The 15,920-nt window shown below is 34.7% G+C and overlaps 1 protein-coding gene across 1 annotated transcript in view; it reads right to left on the bottom strand.

Annotated features, from left to right (window-relative positions):
* Positions 1-15,920, bottom strand: part of LRPPRC (leucine rich pentatricopeptide repeat containing) — an 87,121-nt gene that overhangs the window by 64,628 nt on the left and 6,573 nt on the right. Inside the window, exons 2-11 of the mRNA XM_052689758.1 lie at positions 12,488-12,684; positions 7,916-8,038; positions 7,156-7,277; positions 7,003-7,061; positions 6,211-6,297; positions 5,614-5,740; positions 4,545-4,689; positions 3,640-3,782; positions 3,267-3,372; positions 3,074-3,181 (exon numbers count right to left, since the gene is read on the bottom strand). Coding sequence (XP_052545718.1) covers positions 3,074-3,181; positions 3,267-3,372; positions 3,640-3,782; positions 4,545-4,689; positions 5,614-5,740; positions 6,211-6,297; positions 7,003-7,061; positions 7,156-7,277; positions 7,916-8,038; positions 12,488-12,684 — 1,217 coding nt within the window. The remainder of the gene's footprint in view (positions 1-3,073; positions 3,182-3,266; positions 3,373-3,639; positions 3,783-4,544; positions 4,690-5,613; positions 5,741-6,210; positions 6,298-7,002; positions 7,062-7,155; positions 7,278-7,915; positions 8,039-12,487; positions 12,685-15,920) is intronic.

The raw sequence follows: 15,920 nt of genomic DNA, 5'->3' as shown, positions 1-15,920 counted from the left end.
TGCCTCAAGAATTACTCAGGGAAACCACTACCCAATTCCTCTGTGTGGACTCACACTTATTCACCTTTTCATCAGGTAGAGTAGAGGTAGAGTAAAAAATGAATTATCATTCACAAGCCGTGCTTTGTGTATAACCAGAAGAGTTTAATAAAAAAAACTAATGTTTTTTGTTTTTCTTTTAAGTCAGTTACTATCTTTAAAAATAACTAAAGTGATTCCATAAAAATGAAGGAGTGAAGAAACACGTTCAGTTATTAGCCAAGTCAAACAATTCTGCTTAACTTAAATACGCTTTTCTGCTTATATCCAAGATGAATCTCAACACCAATAACATTTTCAGATCTACTGATATAGCTCTTCTAAACCATTTCAAATATTTTTATTCCTAAGCCTAACAGTATTTATTTAGATAAACACTACAGAAGTTAGCAATTACCCACTTACATAAAAGATGCACCTTGAAGCAAGCATATCCCACCTGAAACTACTGACTCTGTAAAATGACTCAGAAGTGCTGGCTGCTAGTTCAGACTGGCTAAGGGCTCTAAGGTATATTTAAACAATTGCCCTATTTAGCTTTATTCCTCTTAGCCACCATTTCACTCTCATTTCTTTCAGCTTCAATTCCATAACACAGAAGTTAGGGAATCTTCTTTGATATCCCATGTCAGCTTTTGTTATAATAAGCATTAGATAAATGTGCAGCTTAATGTTGCTACTAGTTACATAATTGGTCACACTACATATACCGATTCAGGCATTTGTACCCTGAAGTTCTAGACAAGTTGCTACTTATATTGTGTGTTCTTTAAAGATTTAGCCCACTGTCTGCTTCCTATCAGATTTCTAGCAGGTTTTTTCCCCTAGAAGTCATTTTCCATTTTCAAAAACTTACCCTTACTGTGATGCAAAATTATACGCATTAGGCCAGGTGTTACAACTTGGTAGAGAAAAGAATTACTAGTTCCTTTTTAGTATGAGATGTGATACCGTGTCTAAATCTTTGTTTGCACAGTCCTGTTTTTTTTTGTTGTTGTTGCTTTTTGGGGTTTTTTTTTTTCTTCTACAAAGCACCACTCTGCTCATTTGTCTTTTGTCACCTTCAGGTTTCACTGAAGCATTACTGTTTTCTCTGTTATTTCTATGAAAATTTCTGGGTGTTCCCAACCTCCCCTCCCCTCATTTACTTTCCCTTAACTGTACCAGTTATATTTTGAGATAGAGGTTCTCAAATAATCTTTTTTCTTTTTAATTACTATTAAATTTCAAAAATCAATGTAAGCTTGCACACAGGAAGACAAATTATTTCACTGTAGCAAGTATAATTTCACTGATTCTTCACTGCAGAAAAAATGCTTAGATAAGTTCTCACATATTTTAAGTACTGCAACATCACTATAGGTATGCATGCACAGAGCAGTAACTTTCATGCCTGACAATTCAAGCTCAGATGCTCAGTATGAGTTTGCGAAAATGTTTGCACACCAATGATATGATTACATAGTCATACAGAAATAGATACATCCAAATTCTTTGCAGATAGAAAAATAATGGCATTCTAGAATATGTTCAAGAAAGTGAGTTAGGATATAATATCTGTTCTCCAACCATTCTTTTCTTAATGTGCTTACATGACTACCAGTAGGAACTCCTAGCCAAAGCACAACTGACTTCTACAGTAGGAGTCAAAAATTAAGGAAATCTCTGAACTTGCAGAAACTGAAAGCAATCTGAAACTGGAGCTTCTCTGAACACATGGATATAGCTCCAGTTTTGGGATCTATGTCTGAATCCAGTACTTCCTGCACCTCTTGTATCTTCCTAAGCAAAGTGAAATCTTCTTTGTAGTAACATCCAGCCTTCTACATTCAGGCATCACCTATATATACAGAACTATGACACAATTTCATTTTACTATCTTTGGCAACTCTGTACTCTCAATTATCACAAAGGACCAAACTAAGCCATTGACAGACAAAATATTGCTGAACTTTCAAGCACTCGAAATGAGGAATAAGCTAAACTTGGGAAGTTGTCTAGCACACCAGAACCCAAAGAGTTAATAAAAACCTGAATATTGTTTTCACAAAGGCTTTTTGAAAGAGACTTGAGACATTTTTATAGCCAGAAACAATTAGGGAATACTTGTTTCAGCATTTCTTCCAAACTGGAATGTGACTGTATATTTAAGATAAAATTGCGATATGAAGAGTCTGCTAAAAGCACTTTTTTTTTGTTTGTGCATTTTGTTTGTCACCCAGTGTCACACTAACAACTCTGCATCTCATTCTAAAGCACATTATACTGTGAGATAAGATGAAAAAGACAGTTTTTTGTTTCCCCTTGGGGGAAGTACTTCTGTTAAAAGCATCTTTTTACAATACCATTCTTTCTGAATTACCAATAACGCAAACCAAAGAATTAGATACTGTACTCTAAAATTTAATATTTGTTCAATTCTTATTCATATCCTGTAGACATCCCCATGTGTAACAGGGGAAAGTATGCTAAATGCTTAAATCTACTTAAGAATCCTGAAGATTGAGCATTTCTGTCCTTCAATCAGCATGCTGTCAGGTCAGGCTCACACATTCAGCGATGTAAGTTCTCCTGCAGTTTTTATTATTGTAACTAAACTCACATGTGGCTTATCAAGTAGATAATAAGTCATTTTTAAAAAAAGAATTGGATTTGAAGTCCAAGAGAGCTATTATAACTTAACCTTACTTGTAAATGCTCTCTCAGATTTCAGTTTCACCAAGAGTAAGCTCTTGAAAGTAATGAGGAGCAAGAAGAACTGCTGGAAGATTGAAAGAATGTAAAGAGTTAAAAAGAAACTCTTCCACAAATCTTCCTATGCAAAGGTAAGCTACATAAATTTGTAGAGCTGTATCATGATTAACAAAGAAAGGTGAGTTTTAAAAAGCCTTTCCAAAGGAAAAACATTTGTCACAAACTAAGAGAAGCAGCAAAGTCTTCACTCATTTTGAAGCCTGGTTAATCTTCATGTGGTGCTTTAGCAAAGGTTTGTGCCTTAAGTATACAATAAAGTAAGATAAGCACAGATACAAACCTTTAAGATTCTTCTCTTTCTGGAACCCAACTAGCAGTGGCCAGCAATAGTGAGGTCTGATTGGCAAGCCTTCCTCCTTCATGGCCTTCATCACATCAATAGCCAGGTCTAAAAATATTCACAGGATAATTAAGCAGTGACAAAGTACTTAAAAAAAATTCACATACACACACAAAATAAATAAGGAGAATACCTGATTTGTTGGTCTCCAAAGCACAACGCAAAATAAATATCAGTGGTGCCGAGTGCATTTTAGCTTCTTTTAACTCATTACAAAACTGCTTCAGCTTGCTCATAGGCTGTAAAGAATTTCAAGAATATATTTTTCAATCTTTCTAAATTTAAGAACAAAGTCTTCTAATGTTAAGGCAGTAGATATCACACATGCCAAGCATGCTCCTTTTGTGAATTTCAACTTACAGTTTAAATGGGCACAATGCACTAGAACCTGTGATTCTTTAAGAACGTAAAAAAATCTACTCTCTTCCATCTTTACAGTTACATTAAACTAAATAAATATGCTGTTTTAAGTGCACTACAAAAAAAAAAATTATTATTCTGCATACCATATTTCTATTTACACAATGCTGCAAGAAGAAGCTACCCTGGTCCACATTTTCACGTGATAAATGATTGTAAGACTTCAAAATACGGAAGCTTATGTCTTCAAAGCCATGAGTTATCAGAGTCAAACACAGGTTCATCATATCTAGCAATTGAAAAACAGAAAACAATAAAAAATTAAAATAATGAGAGTACCTATCACACTAAAATTCTGAAAGGAGTGAAAACATCTTGCATGTATCATTGACATACTTTTTAATATGATTAACCAAACCACTCTTTACAGAATTAATAAAGACTACTCTTCACAGAAATATTTGTACAATCATGAAGTTCGCTTTTCCCACTGAAAGGATCACAGTAAAAATTAGCAAAGCATCACCACTGTAGCATGATAGGATAATAGCTTAGAGAAACACAATTCTAAACTTGTCAAAAATAAAACTAAAAAAGGTAGTAAGTGTAATCAAGAAGAGTTATCAGTCAGATTACATACACTGGGATCCAAACAACTTCAACTGTAGATAAACAAAACTGAAGTCAGTCCCTTTTTATGATATTCACAAAGAGCTGCCACAACATGATTTACAGTAGTGTTGTTTGCAAAAAGGGCTCCCCACTTACTGCTTTTCTACAAAGTCTTAATGAATTTTACAAGTTAAAAAGTAAACGTATTTTTGTATGTGAAACACTAAAATTGTGTTTACATTACACGCTCAAAATAATGTAACTGAAAGTTGCACCATAAATCGACAAATCAATGGCAAGAATCCTATTTTCTGTATATGCTCAGAACCACAAAGAAACCTATTTTTCATGATACTACTTACTGCTGCAAAAAAACAAAAATGCTTTCCTTCTCCATCCTAGCGTAGCTAGAGTAGCTAAATACCACAGAGTGACATACCTGGAATTAACTCCTTTTCAAATCTTATGCGTTCTTTAATGTCTTCTATGTACTGAGGATATCCAGCTTTGGCAAGACTAAAAATCACCTGCATCAAAACTCTATCCATAAGGTAGCCTCCAGTTTTCTCAACCTCTTCTAGAGTCTGGAAAAAAGAAAAAATGTTAACAGAGACCACACTGACCTAAAAAAGAATACAATAAAGGATCAATATTTACAAAAATCTGTTGGTGGTTTGGTTTTTTTTTGTAAGTTCTCAAAAGTAAAATACATTAAGAAAGTAAAAAAAGGACAGGTAAAAGGGATGTAACATTTTTTCTCCAGTATCTAATAATACATTAAAACACTGGATGTATTCCCATTATGAGACGGCTTTCTAAAGCAATCACTATGAAAAGGAGAGAATAATTAATCAAAGTTTTGTTACTGTGTGGCTGATTAATATTTGTTTAAGTTGGAAGCAACATTTCCTATTTCGCCCCTTATTTGGTCCTTTCCTTCCAGTACTAATTATTAAAATTAAATCAATTTTCTTGTCTCCTACCTTTCCAAACATTTCCTAGACTTGAAAATTAAAGAAAGGTGAGAGAATACTTCAAACAATCAACTACACAAAGAGCTGCCAAAAATATTACCTCATTCAGACTTTACAAACGCTTAAGATACAGATATGAACTCTCCTAAAAAAGAAAATTGCTTTTACTGGAAGGATTCTATGCCTTGAATGGGAACAGGATCATTAAGGTTTACTTTTACATATATCACATTCAAGAGACAGACGTTGTAAGAACCCAGAATTATTAAATCACTCACTGGCAAGCATTATTCACCACACCTTCACATAGTGTGAAAAGCAACTATCAATAAACAAATATTTTTCACGAAGTAGCAAACTGCTTTCAGTTAACCAGCTATTCAGATGCAAAAAAAAAAAAAAAAAAAATCATTTATGCTATGAGGAAATTAGTTATAAAATTCCCCGTTATTCCTCCTGTATAGATAGAAAGCATTGCAAAGTTAAACAGAACAAAAGATCAAACAAATTTCTTTAAATTCAAACTTGCAATACCTTCTTGATGCTATCAACATCACCCTTTTCAGCATACACATTCAGTAGTGATAAATAGGTGTCTGGACCTGGCTCAACACCGGCCACCCTCATCACGGAGAGGATATTTTCTGCACTCTTGATATCTCTAGAAGAATTGAAAAGAAAGACCCTCAATGGCTTTAATCATCATGCTACTTACTGTCATTTCCCCATTCCTTCTTTAGGTTATTAATTATTGGAAACAAAGGCTGCAACAAGCACAAAGAAACCTATTTTAACTAACACTCTAAATGTCAAAGTGTAAATCTTTTTATTTTTCTGTTATTTTGAATTTTTTTTTTTTTTAACTTGAAAAGAGTTCAAAAGTTTAAATGCAACCAATTTTCAAACAGTGCACAAGAAAAGTAATTTGTTTTAAAATGCAACATTTTCAGACAAGAAAGATTGCTGCCTTGCAAAGGTAAGCTCTGTTTGCTTCAAAAATCATTGTAAGATGATATTTTACATTATGCAAAACCATAATGGTATGCTGTAGCATGTATGCTTTCTGTGCTATGTCACTTCATGTAAAAGCAAAAAATAAGGAGTATTGACATATTAACATATTAACATTACCCTGATCTCGCATGACCTTTCACAAGGCTACTGAACACCGCTTCAGTGATTGGGAGATCTTTGCTCTTCATAAATCCCAGAATCTTACTGCAGAAGACAAGACAACAATAGTTGGCTTTTTTTTTCTTTGAAAAGAAGCTACTGAGCTATTATTGTGCTGCTGGACAAGCACTACATCATCAGAAAACAACAAATATGGAGCAATTATATCCTAAGTTGTTACATAATATGATCATAAATTAGTTATTTTCCCTTTTTCACATGAAACGTATTTGCCACTTTGAAATACGCATAGGCAAAAGGGTGGGGCTGGGTTTGTTACTATCTTCCTTTTTCTTTTCTTTTGCGTGCCTAGCAATCATACTGCTGCAACTTAAAAGTTAACGCAAAAAGAGTTAGACAGACATGAAGTAAGCCCTGTGTAACAAAAGAAGAATTACTATTATTCCCTACTTTTCCCATTTTGTTCTCAAACAGCTATTTTCTTACACAGGCAGTAAGCATTCATGCCTCATACTTTTTCACACCTGCTATAGAAACGACAAAACAAGTTATTTCGTGAACAACGTAAATACAATTTGATTTGAACACAGGTGTATCACACATTTTTATTTTGTTTGTGTAGGCTCCAGCTGTCTCTAAAAAATTGCTTTTCAGTGCTTGAATAAATTATGCTTAATACTCTTTGCTCTGCTCAATTTATAAGAATTACACTGAAATGAGTTTTAATGGTAGAGAATACGATAAACAGATTTCTTAGAAACTCTTCTCAATATAAATGCAAAAGAATACCTCGCTCCTTCAATGTCGCCCTCATTGCAATAAGCAGCAATCAGCCTTTGGTATGTGACCTACAGAAAACAAGAAGAGGAAGTTAACAATTTCTATCCAATAGATGGATACCATTATTGAGGAACAAAAAAAATACCACTGAAGAATACCTACTCGATTGGGCTTCACGTTAGCTTCCTCCATTCTGGCCAAGAACTCAGTTGGAGAAAATTTATGCTCATTTTGAAGGTAGACTTTGAGTAAAGCATTGTAGTGGCTCGTGTCATAGACAGCACCTAAGGAAATATTTCAACCACACTGTTAATGTATGCTCCCTAAATGTCAACGTGATTTTACAGTTCTCTTGGATAATTTCTCATCGACTTCATTCTGTATAAACTCTATAATCAGACTGCTTCCTGTTACCCACCTTTGCAGTAACATGTATTTAACAGCATATATCTGTTTATAAAAATTCAAAATAGAACAACAGCACAGTACATTGCTGCTGATGTGAAAGCTATTCCACAGCCAGTCAATCTATGCAATATACAGAGATAAATGTATAACTTTAAAAATTATCTCATAAAGTAGCTGGCAGCACTAGAAATACTTACTCCAGCAGATAAAATCAAGGTAATATCTAAAAGAGAATACAATACATTCTTACAATAAAAAAAAAAAAAAAACAAGTTTAAGCACCAGAAAAAGAAATTTTAGATACTTTTAACACCCCTAGATGTCACTATAACTCCCAGAATAGGGAATAAGACTCTTACCTGAATAGTAAAACCTACTGCCTATTTGCTAATGAATTTTAGCCATTATAATCTAACATTTAAACACTATTAAAAAGCAACCACTTTTTTATTACAGAAAAAGCAACAGAAGTGTACAGCTATTCCAGAAGGAGGGTTTAACAAAATCTACCTACCCAGTTCTTTCATCTTGTCCCATATCATATGGGCTAGCTCTGTTCTTTCAGATGACAACACCTCTGGTAACAGAGCACCACAGCTTCGCAACAAAAGCAAGGCCTGGTTACCCCCTGGACACCCTACAGTAAAAAAAAAAAAAAAAATCAACCATTAATAAGTCTAATTTAAGTAAGCAAGAAACAGCCAAATAATACAGAAGCAGTCATGCCACAACTCTGTCAGATGTAAAAGCTGCTGGAAATTATAACTTTAAATGAGTATGTATTTTAAACTGGAGTCAATGTAGACCCATAAATAAACTTTCATCTCACTCAAAAAACAAAGCAACAAACCTATAATTCAACATAGCTTGCCTTCTCTTCTCAAACTCTTCTTTTGTTGCTACGCTGTTGCTGAAACTACTCTTGAACTCCAGTTTTTTACTGTGACAGTGTGATGACTGAAGTTTTAAAGCCAGAAGGAGAAGCTGCTGGCAAGCAGCAACAGTTGTATACTGGAATGCTTTTTTCAGCACAAATATTAGACAGACCATCTTAGGAATGCCAGTGGAAAATGGAGCTGGAAAAAAAAATCTTTTGTTCAAGTGGTACACAGCCACATAGTCTATCATAAATAATTTTAAAACTTACTTAAAAGAAGATATTGATCCACTAGAATACTTACGCATTTTGCATATAATAAAATGCAACTGAATCTTCAAAATTTAACACTTACTGAACAGGATACCAAAATGATTAAGCAATGACACTATTATGCAACTGCAGAAGGTTAATGACAAAACATGCCACTTTTTACAATAAAGAGATCTACCAATAAGAAAGTTAAAAAAAAAAAAAGCTCAGCACAAAATACTGAACTCAGGTGGTGTAATACCTCATAACTGCACTCCAAGATCCACGGATTATTTGATCCTAATGAGGATATAACTTCCTGGCAAATGTCTAAAATAGCAAAATAGTTCATAACAATTCCTTACTATTTTAAAACTGGTATCCAGAAGCACAAATCTAATTTTCAATTTCCATTAGCATCCATTTTCACTTCTGTCCACTCAACAAATGTGATCACTTACATCTGCACAATAATCAAGGAAAGCATGAAAATGCTCACATGCTCCAAACTTCTGCATTCAATCCCAGAGATATCAAAAATCTAACCATAAATACAGCTATTTCTAGGACTTCACTTCTACTCCTGAGGTAAAGAACAATAAAGCTGAAGTAACCTTTGTAGGTTATCCAGTGAACTGCAGGTAAATTTTTTTGTGAATTCATTAAACTAATAAAAAGAAGAGTTCCGTTATAAGGCAGCATATTGCAAAAGTGATCAAATAAAATTTAACAAAAATCAGAGCAAAAACAAGGTTGTTCAACCCTTCCCAATCACAAAGAAAGGTGAGATGTGCTTTATCAGGGGTATTTTCACCTAACAAGGAAACCGTTCACATAGGTGTATGTCTGCAAAAAACAAACAAACAAACAAAAAATAACAAAACCCTGTAAGCTTAAAAAAAAAGTTCACTGAAATTTTCTATCCCAAACAGAAACACACTTCAGTGGTTTCAGCTTCCAAAATGACCTCAGATGTATAATTCTATACTGCTTTTTAAAGACTTCCATGTCTGTATGCCCAAACTCCCAACTTGTGTACAGGCCAGTAAAAAGGCAGAAATGCTGCCAGTATCTCCAGCTGCTGCTTATCACTGTAAGTGCAGTTTTCAATAATACAGAACTACTATAGCTTCTGTACAGAGTAGAAACAGCTATAGTGCTATAAAATAATGGTAAAAAAAACCTCCAGAGCAGACAGCTATAGACAGTCTAGAACTGTGTCTTCTGATACAGAAAACAACCAACAGAACTGCAGCGCCACATCACTAGTGTAAATTAGGTTTCAAGAGAGCAATCTAGAGCAAAAACATTATACAGAGTAAGCTCATCTGGGAAGAGACACAGAAGCAATGGGAAAAAAATGATCACAAGAAGGAAATAGAAAAAATACTGAGAGAGGAGCAAATGGGGATTTGAACTTTTGAAGACATCACCAACTATAAATCATACCTGATTAACTCTCATATCAGTGCCTAACAATCTTTTAGTGCAATATGAATGTCAAAGTGTTCCTTTTCCATGATCCTGGTGTTTTATATATATCTTATGTTAGTGACTAAGTACTTGAAAATCAAAAGAAACAGGACAAAAATCAGCACCGTGAGTGCAGAAAGATGTAGGACAAAATACCCACATCAAGCATCTTGCCTGGGTATTTTTTGCATTGTAATAGTCTTTCTTTCCTAATTACAAACACATACAACTCCCTTTCAGAAATAAAAAGAAAATTTTTTATATTTGATACACTTCGTTTCAATGCTGTTATTTTAAAAAACTGACTAAATTTTTCAACTAAAGATATTTATCATTTCTTTTAGAGCAACCTAATTCAACCTTCATAATATTTTAAGCCTGTTGTTCTTCTGATTCCCAAAACTCACCATTAATTTAAAATAACTTAAAATATATATAATATATATTTTATATATATATATATAATAAAATAACTTAAATAACTGAAACACTGTGAGCAATTGATCTCTTTGCTAACATGACTCCCTAAAAGCAGTCTAAATATTCAACGACCATTAAGAATTGTGATCCACACACAAGTTGAGAGGCATAAAGCCCTTTTCAACCCACAGAGATTTATACATAAAAAAAGGGGGAAAAAAAGGGGGGAAAAAAGGGGGAAAAAAGGGGGAAAAAAGGGGGAAAAAAGGGGGAAAAAAGGGGGAAAAAAGGGGGAAAAAAGGGGGAAAAAAGGGGGAAAAAAGGGGGAAAAAAGGGGGAAAAAAGGGGGAAAAAAGGGGAAAAAAAGGGAAAAAAAGGGGAAAAAAGGGAAAAAAAGGGAAAAAAAGGGAAAAAAAGGGAAAAAAAGGGGAAAAAAAGGGGAAAAAAAGGGGAAAAAAAGGGGAAAAAAGGGGGAAAAAAGGGGAAAAAAAGGGGAAAAAAGGGGAAAAAAGGGGAAAAAAGGGGAAAAAAGGGGAAAAAAGGGGAAAAAAAGGGGAAAAAAAGGGGAAAAAAGGGGAAAAAAGGGGAAAAAAGGGGAAAAAAAGGGGAAAAAAAGGGGAAAAAAAGGGGAAAAAAAGGGGAAAAAAAGGGGAAAAAAAGGGGAAAAAAAGGGGAAAAAAAGGGGAAAAAAAGGGGAAAAAAAGGGGAAAAAAAGGGGAAAAAAAGGGGAAAAAAAGGGGAAAAAAAGGGGAAAGAAAGGGGAAAGAAAGGGGAAAGAAAGGGGAAAGAAAGGGGAAAGAAAGGGGAAAGAAAGGGGAAAGAAAGGGGAAAGAAAGGGGAAAGAAAGGGGAAAAAAAGGGGAAAAAAAGGGGAAAAAAAGGGGAAAAAAAGGGGAAAAAAAGGGGAAAAAAAGGGGAAAAAAAGGGGAAAAAAAGGGGAAAAAAAGGGGAAAAAAAGGGGAAAAAAAGGGGAAAAAAGGGGAAAAAAAGGGGAAAAAAAGGGGAAAAAAAGGGGAAAAAAAGGGGAAAAAAAGGGGAAAAAAAGGGGAAAAAAAGGGGAAAAAAAGGGGAAAAAAAGGGGAAAAAAAGGGGAAAAAAAGGGGAAAAAAAGGGGAAAAAAAGGGGAAAAAAAGGGGAAAAAAAGGGGAAAAAAAGGGGAAAAAAAGGGGAAAAAAAGGGGAAAAAAAGGGGAAAAAAAGGGGAAAAAAAGGGGAAAAAAAGGGGAAAAAAAGGGGAAAAAAAGGGGAAAAAAAGGGGAAAAAAAGGGGAAAAAAAGGGGAAAAAAAGGGGAAAAAAAGGGGAAAAAAAGGGGAAAAAAAGGGGAAAAAAAGGGGAAAAAAAGGGGAAAAAAAGGGGAAAAAAAGGGGAAAAAAAGGGGAAAAAAAGGGGAAAAAAAGGGGAAAAAAAGGGGAAAAAAAGGGGAAAAAAAGGGGAAAAAAAGGGGAAAAAAAGGGGAAAAAAAGGGGAAAAAAAGGGGAAAAAAAGGGGAAAAAAAGGGGAAAAAAAGGGGAAAAAAAGGGGAAAAAAAGGGGAAAAAAAGGGGAAAAAAAGGGGAAAAAAAGGGGAAAAAAAGGGGAAAAAAAGGGGAAAAAAAGGGGAAAAAAAGAAAAAGCATGCTGTCTCCACATCTTCCTGCACCATTCCATCTTGAAATAAAAGACCTCTCACGGTTTATTGTAGATGTTTTAAAAGTACACTGTATATAAAACACAGATATGACCTCTGTTCAGAGTTCCCAAGATAGTTACATTAGTAAGATGTAACATCACCAGATAAAAATTTGTAACAAGCAGAGTAATTTGTTAACATTTCTTAAAAGTACAATGAAATTTTACAAGCAGTATAAATTGCCAAAGACATAAAACACTTGGGAAGTTGATGTGTGCATTCAAAGCAGGGTAACACCTCTAAAACAGTCCAAGTCCATTCATCAGTACATGCAATACCTTAAACGGTATTCAGAAGGAAAAACATAAATCAGAACTCTTCAAGTAACTTCCTGGGTTTGATGAATTACTATGTTGCAGCATTAGATTCAGTTTTGTTTTAGTGGCAAGCAGCTTACCCTCTCTGCACGTTTCCTGGAAGACTTTTAGTAGAAGGCTTTTAGGGATACGGCCAGTTTTTCTGACAGAATTATCCAGTTTGTTTAATGCCCAGTCAAACGCCCGGCTGTTTTGGAGTTCTGAGACTGGCTCTTCTTTAATACTTCCTTTGTGTTGAGGTACAACTGTAAGGAACCTTGCTTGGTGAAAGACATTTCTGCTTAAATATAAAGGGGAATAAAAAGAAAATAAAAATTACACTTCTGAGAGTGAATTTGCAAATACAGCAGTTACTGAATGTCAAGAAGATAACACTCTTCTTGCTGATGAACTGTTCCTCAAAAACATCCCATATTAATGTAAACAAACAAATGCAGGTGACAGACTTCAATACATACTGTAAGCCTTTCCACCTAAAACAATACAGCAACGTGTATTTCCTCAAGGTGTCAATTATTAATCTGAGATCTTCAGCTCGTGTTTAGTGGTTCAAGTACTATTCCTATACAAAAACAAAAATTTTAAAATCCTCCAAGTGCTACAAAAATGTACTGCCCCGTTACGGGATCTCCCAAATGCTTTCACATGCTCTTGAAACACTACTTCAGGAACAGCCACAAACACCTCTTCCAAAACAGCGCAAATCAAGGTAACAAATCATGTATTTCTTTTCAAATAAAATACAAAAGAACTGATGCAGACCACAATGTTTTAGACAACTGTACACCAAACAGCCTCAAGAACAGTGGCATAATTCCCCATCCTTCAGAACTCACAGTAAACGAACATGAAGCTGCCATCCTGCAATAAAACCAAACAAACTCTGGATTTGTTTCACCATCTGTTTTCTCAAAAGGAAGTATGACAACTGTAAGAAATATAACCAAGAAGTACTTCGCAAACAATAAGAGCTTGCCATTTATTTTATTTCTTTTTAAAGAACAGTTTTATGTACATGATAACAAGGAAATGGCATCTGTGCTATGCTACAACTATGACTAGCCTATAGAGGGCAAACTGCTGTTACACCTGAGTACTTTTGGAAATTTTCTACAAACCTGTCTTTCTCCAGAATCAATGCAAAGCAAGAAATGTTTTCCGGATGTCAAAAAGAAGACTCAGCAGCTTCTAAAATTGACCTCCTTCATCTGTGTCTCTTGAGCTCAGAGCTTTTCACTACATTTATGTAAACCTTCTTCTAGACTACTTTGTTTGCTTAATCAAATAAACAGAAAGAAAGAAAGAAAGAAAATAGAGCCAAATTGTAAACTGCTAAATGGAAGCAAAAAAAAACCCCAAACCATTAATGGGGGTGAGGTGGAAAACATGCCTGGTGTGTTGCCAACTGCTCAGACCCAGTGAGCAGCCCAACACTCATCCTTTCCCTGGCAGTGTGAAATCCTGTCATTAACCGAGCAGGGCCTAAGTTTGGGAAGTATAATCTTTTAAATTAAACCAACTGATCATGAAGATCATCATTGCTCTTCAGATTTATCTTTTTCAAGCAGGCAAATTTTACATGGCCAAACCTGTGACCTTCCTCCTGAAAATTTCCCAGAGGTCAGCAAATTATATGGGAAAGATCAAGTGAGAAAGGAGTGGAGAAGAAAAACAAGCCTGCCAAAAAGAAGAACCCTCCTTCACTGTCAATTCTACCTCCCCTGGATGCAAATCCACTACTTCCCTGTGAGCCAATTAGGCTCACTAAGCTGGAACAACACACCACCAAGCTGTGGAAACTGCTCATGATGTCCAAAACCCACCAGAAAGAAGAAGGAAAAACAAGGAATGGATTAGGAGTATGTGGCTAAAATCAGAGCAACTCTGAAGAAAAAGAAGGAAGTGAAACATGGTTTGTGGTGCGTATGTGATCATCTCACTAAAAAAAAAACAAATAAATAAATCAGGATTTCCCAGGGCATAATTTTCTATTGTCTTCCTCTTTTTTGACTGTATCACATATCCACAGACAGGGTACTTGCCCTTAACCAAAAATCACTCAACTTAATTAGCTTGAAATTCAGTAATACAAGGTAAGAATAACAGAAAGACAAAATCTTCAGTCCTGTCAGGTGTAACAGCCAAATGAGATGGTTCTAACATATATTCTTTAATAACATACATTCTTTAATAACAAAAATAACAAATATAAAAATAGAATTACAAGCTATCCACTTGATAACTATAAGAATGAAACTACTGATTGACAGTTCTTGATTTATTTTTTCATCAGATAAATTTTACATTTCACCGTCACTAAAACAGCAACCTGAAAGCTTTTCAGAATACTTTCAATTTGGGTCAGAAAAAAATTATTTGGAAGCAACACGGAGCTCAGCATCTTTGTAACACAGAAATTTACACTTTAATTTCCATTAGCAATTGAAGCACAAGTAGGCAAAACCCCTATTTTTTCCACTTAAAACTGAAGTGTCTTTTTCTATAAAAATCTACTATCATATCATCATATGCTACACTAAATTGTCGAATGAAATATTTTGCCACATAGAATGTCTGTAACCATAAACTGGTATCGACATCTCTCAGTTTCTACCTATGCACCGTATTTTGAAGTGGGCATTTTATTTAGCTCTTCCCCCACTCACTGGTTTTGAATTTGGGTCTTTCCAATACCGAATGCTTACAAACAGAAAACTTAGGAGAAAATTACAAAAGCTAAAATGCCAAGAGTCCCCTATTCTAAAGTTGAAGGATTGAAAGAAGCAGAAAAGGCACCATCCAAAAACTTCAGAAAACTATGGGAACTAATGCCAGGTTTGATTTGAGGTAATTAAGTGAATACAATACAGAAAAATTGAGACTAATGGCACAACCTCCCTATCAAAAAGAAGCTAATGTAAAATAAAGCAGTTATCCATGTATCAGGAATATTTAACAACCTTGTGGTATTCTTCTGCAATTTTAACACATATGCTTAAGCAGAGAAGGAAGAAAAAAAAAATACACCAAAAAAGCAAGGATAAAAATAATAAAGAGGTCAGGTTAAATGTTTGAATTACAGAGTCACACAATAATGCAGGAATTTAGCTTTCAAAATACATTAGATATGATCATACAATGTCAGTTTTAACTATTTTACCACAACTAAGGAAGCAAATTTTAATAAGACGACAGGCAAGGAGCACAGGAAGAATTGTCCAAGCAGTTCCAGCAGCTTTAACTATACTGAAAATATTTTAACAGCCCTTACTGAGCATCTCCCCAGTCCTTCAGAATTACCTTTAAAAATTCATGGAAGAGGAAGTATGGCAAAAACCAAAGCACAACTGATAACTACGAAAGAAACTGACATACAGGCTTCTGATACCAAGTCATTTGACTCTCACGTAACCAAAATAAGGAGATAACATGTAGTTTTCATCAGAAAAAATAAGGATGCCGTAGCTGTTTTTAAATTGCGTTGACGTCTTTTTTAATGTAGCGATCAAAGTT

Source organism: Tympanuchus pallidicinctus, unplaced genomic scaffold (genome assembly GCF_026119805.1).
Source record: "Tympanuchus pallidicinctus isolate F22 unplaced genomic scaffold, pur_lepc_1.0 scaffold1, whole genome shotgun sequence".
Taxonomy (NCBI): domain Eukaryota; kingdom Metazoa; phylum Chordata; class Aves; order Galliformes; family Phasianidae; genus Tympanuchus; species Tympanuchus pallidicinctus.
This window is presented reverse-complemented; position numbering and strand designations above follow the sequence as displayed.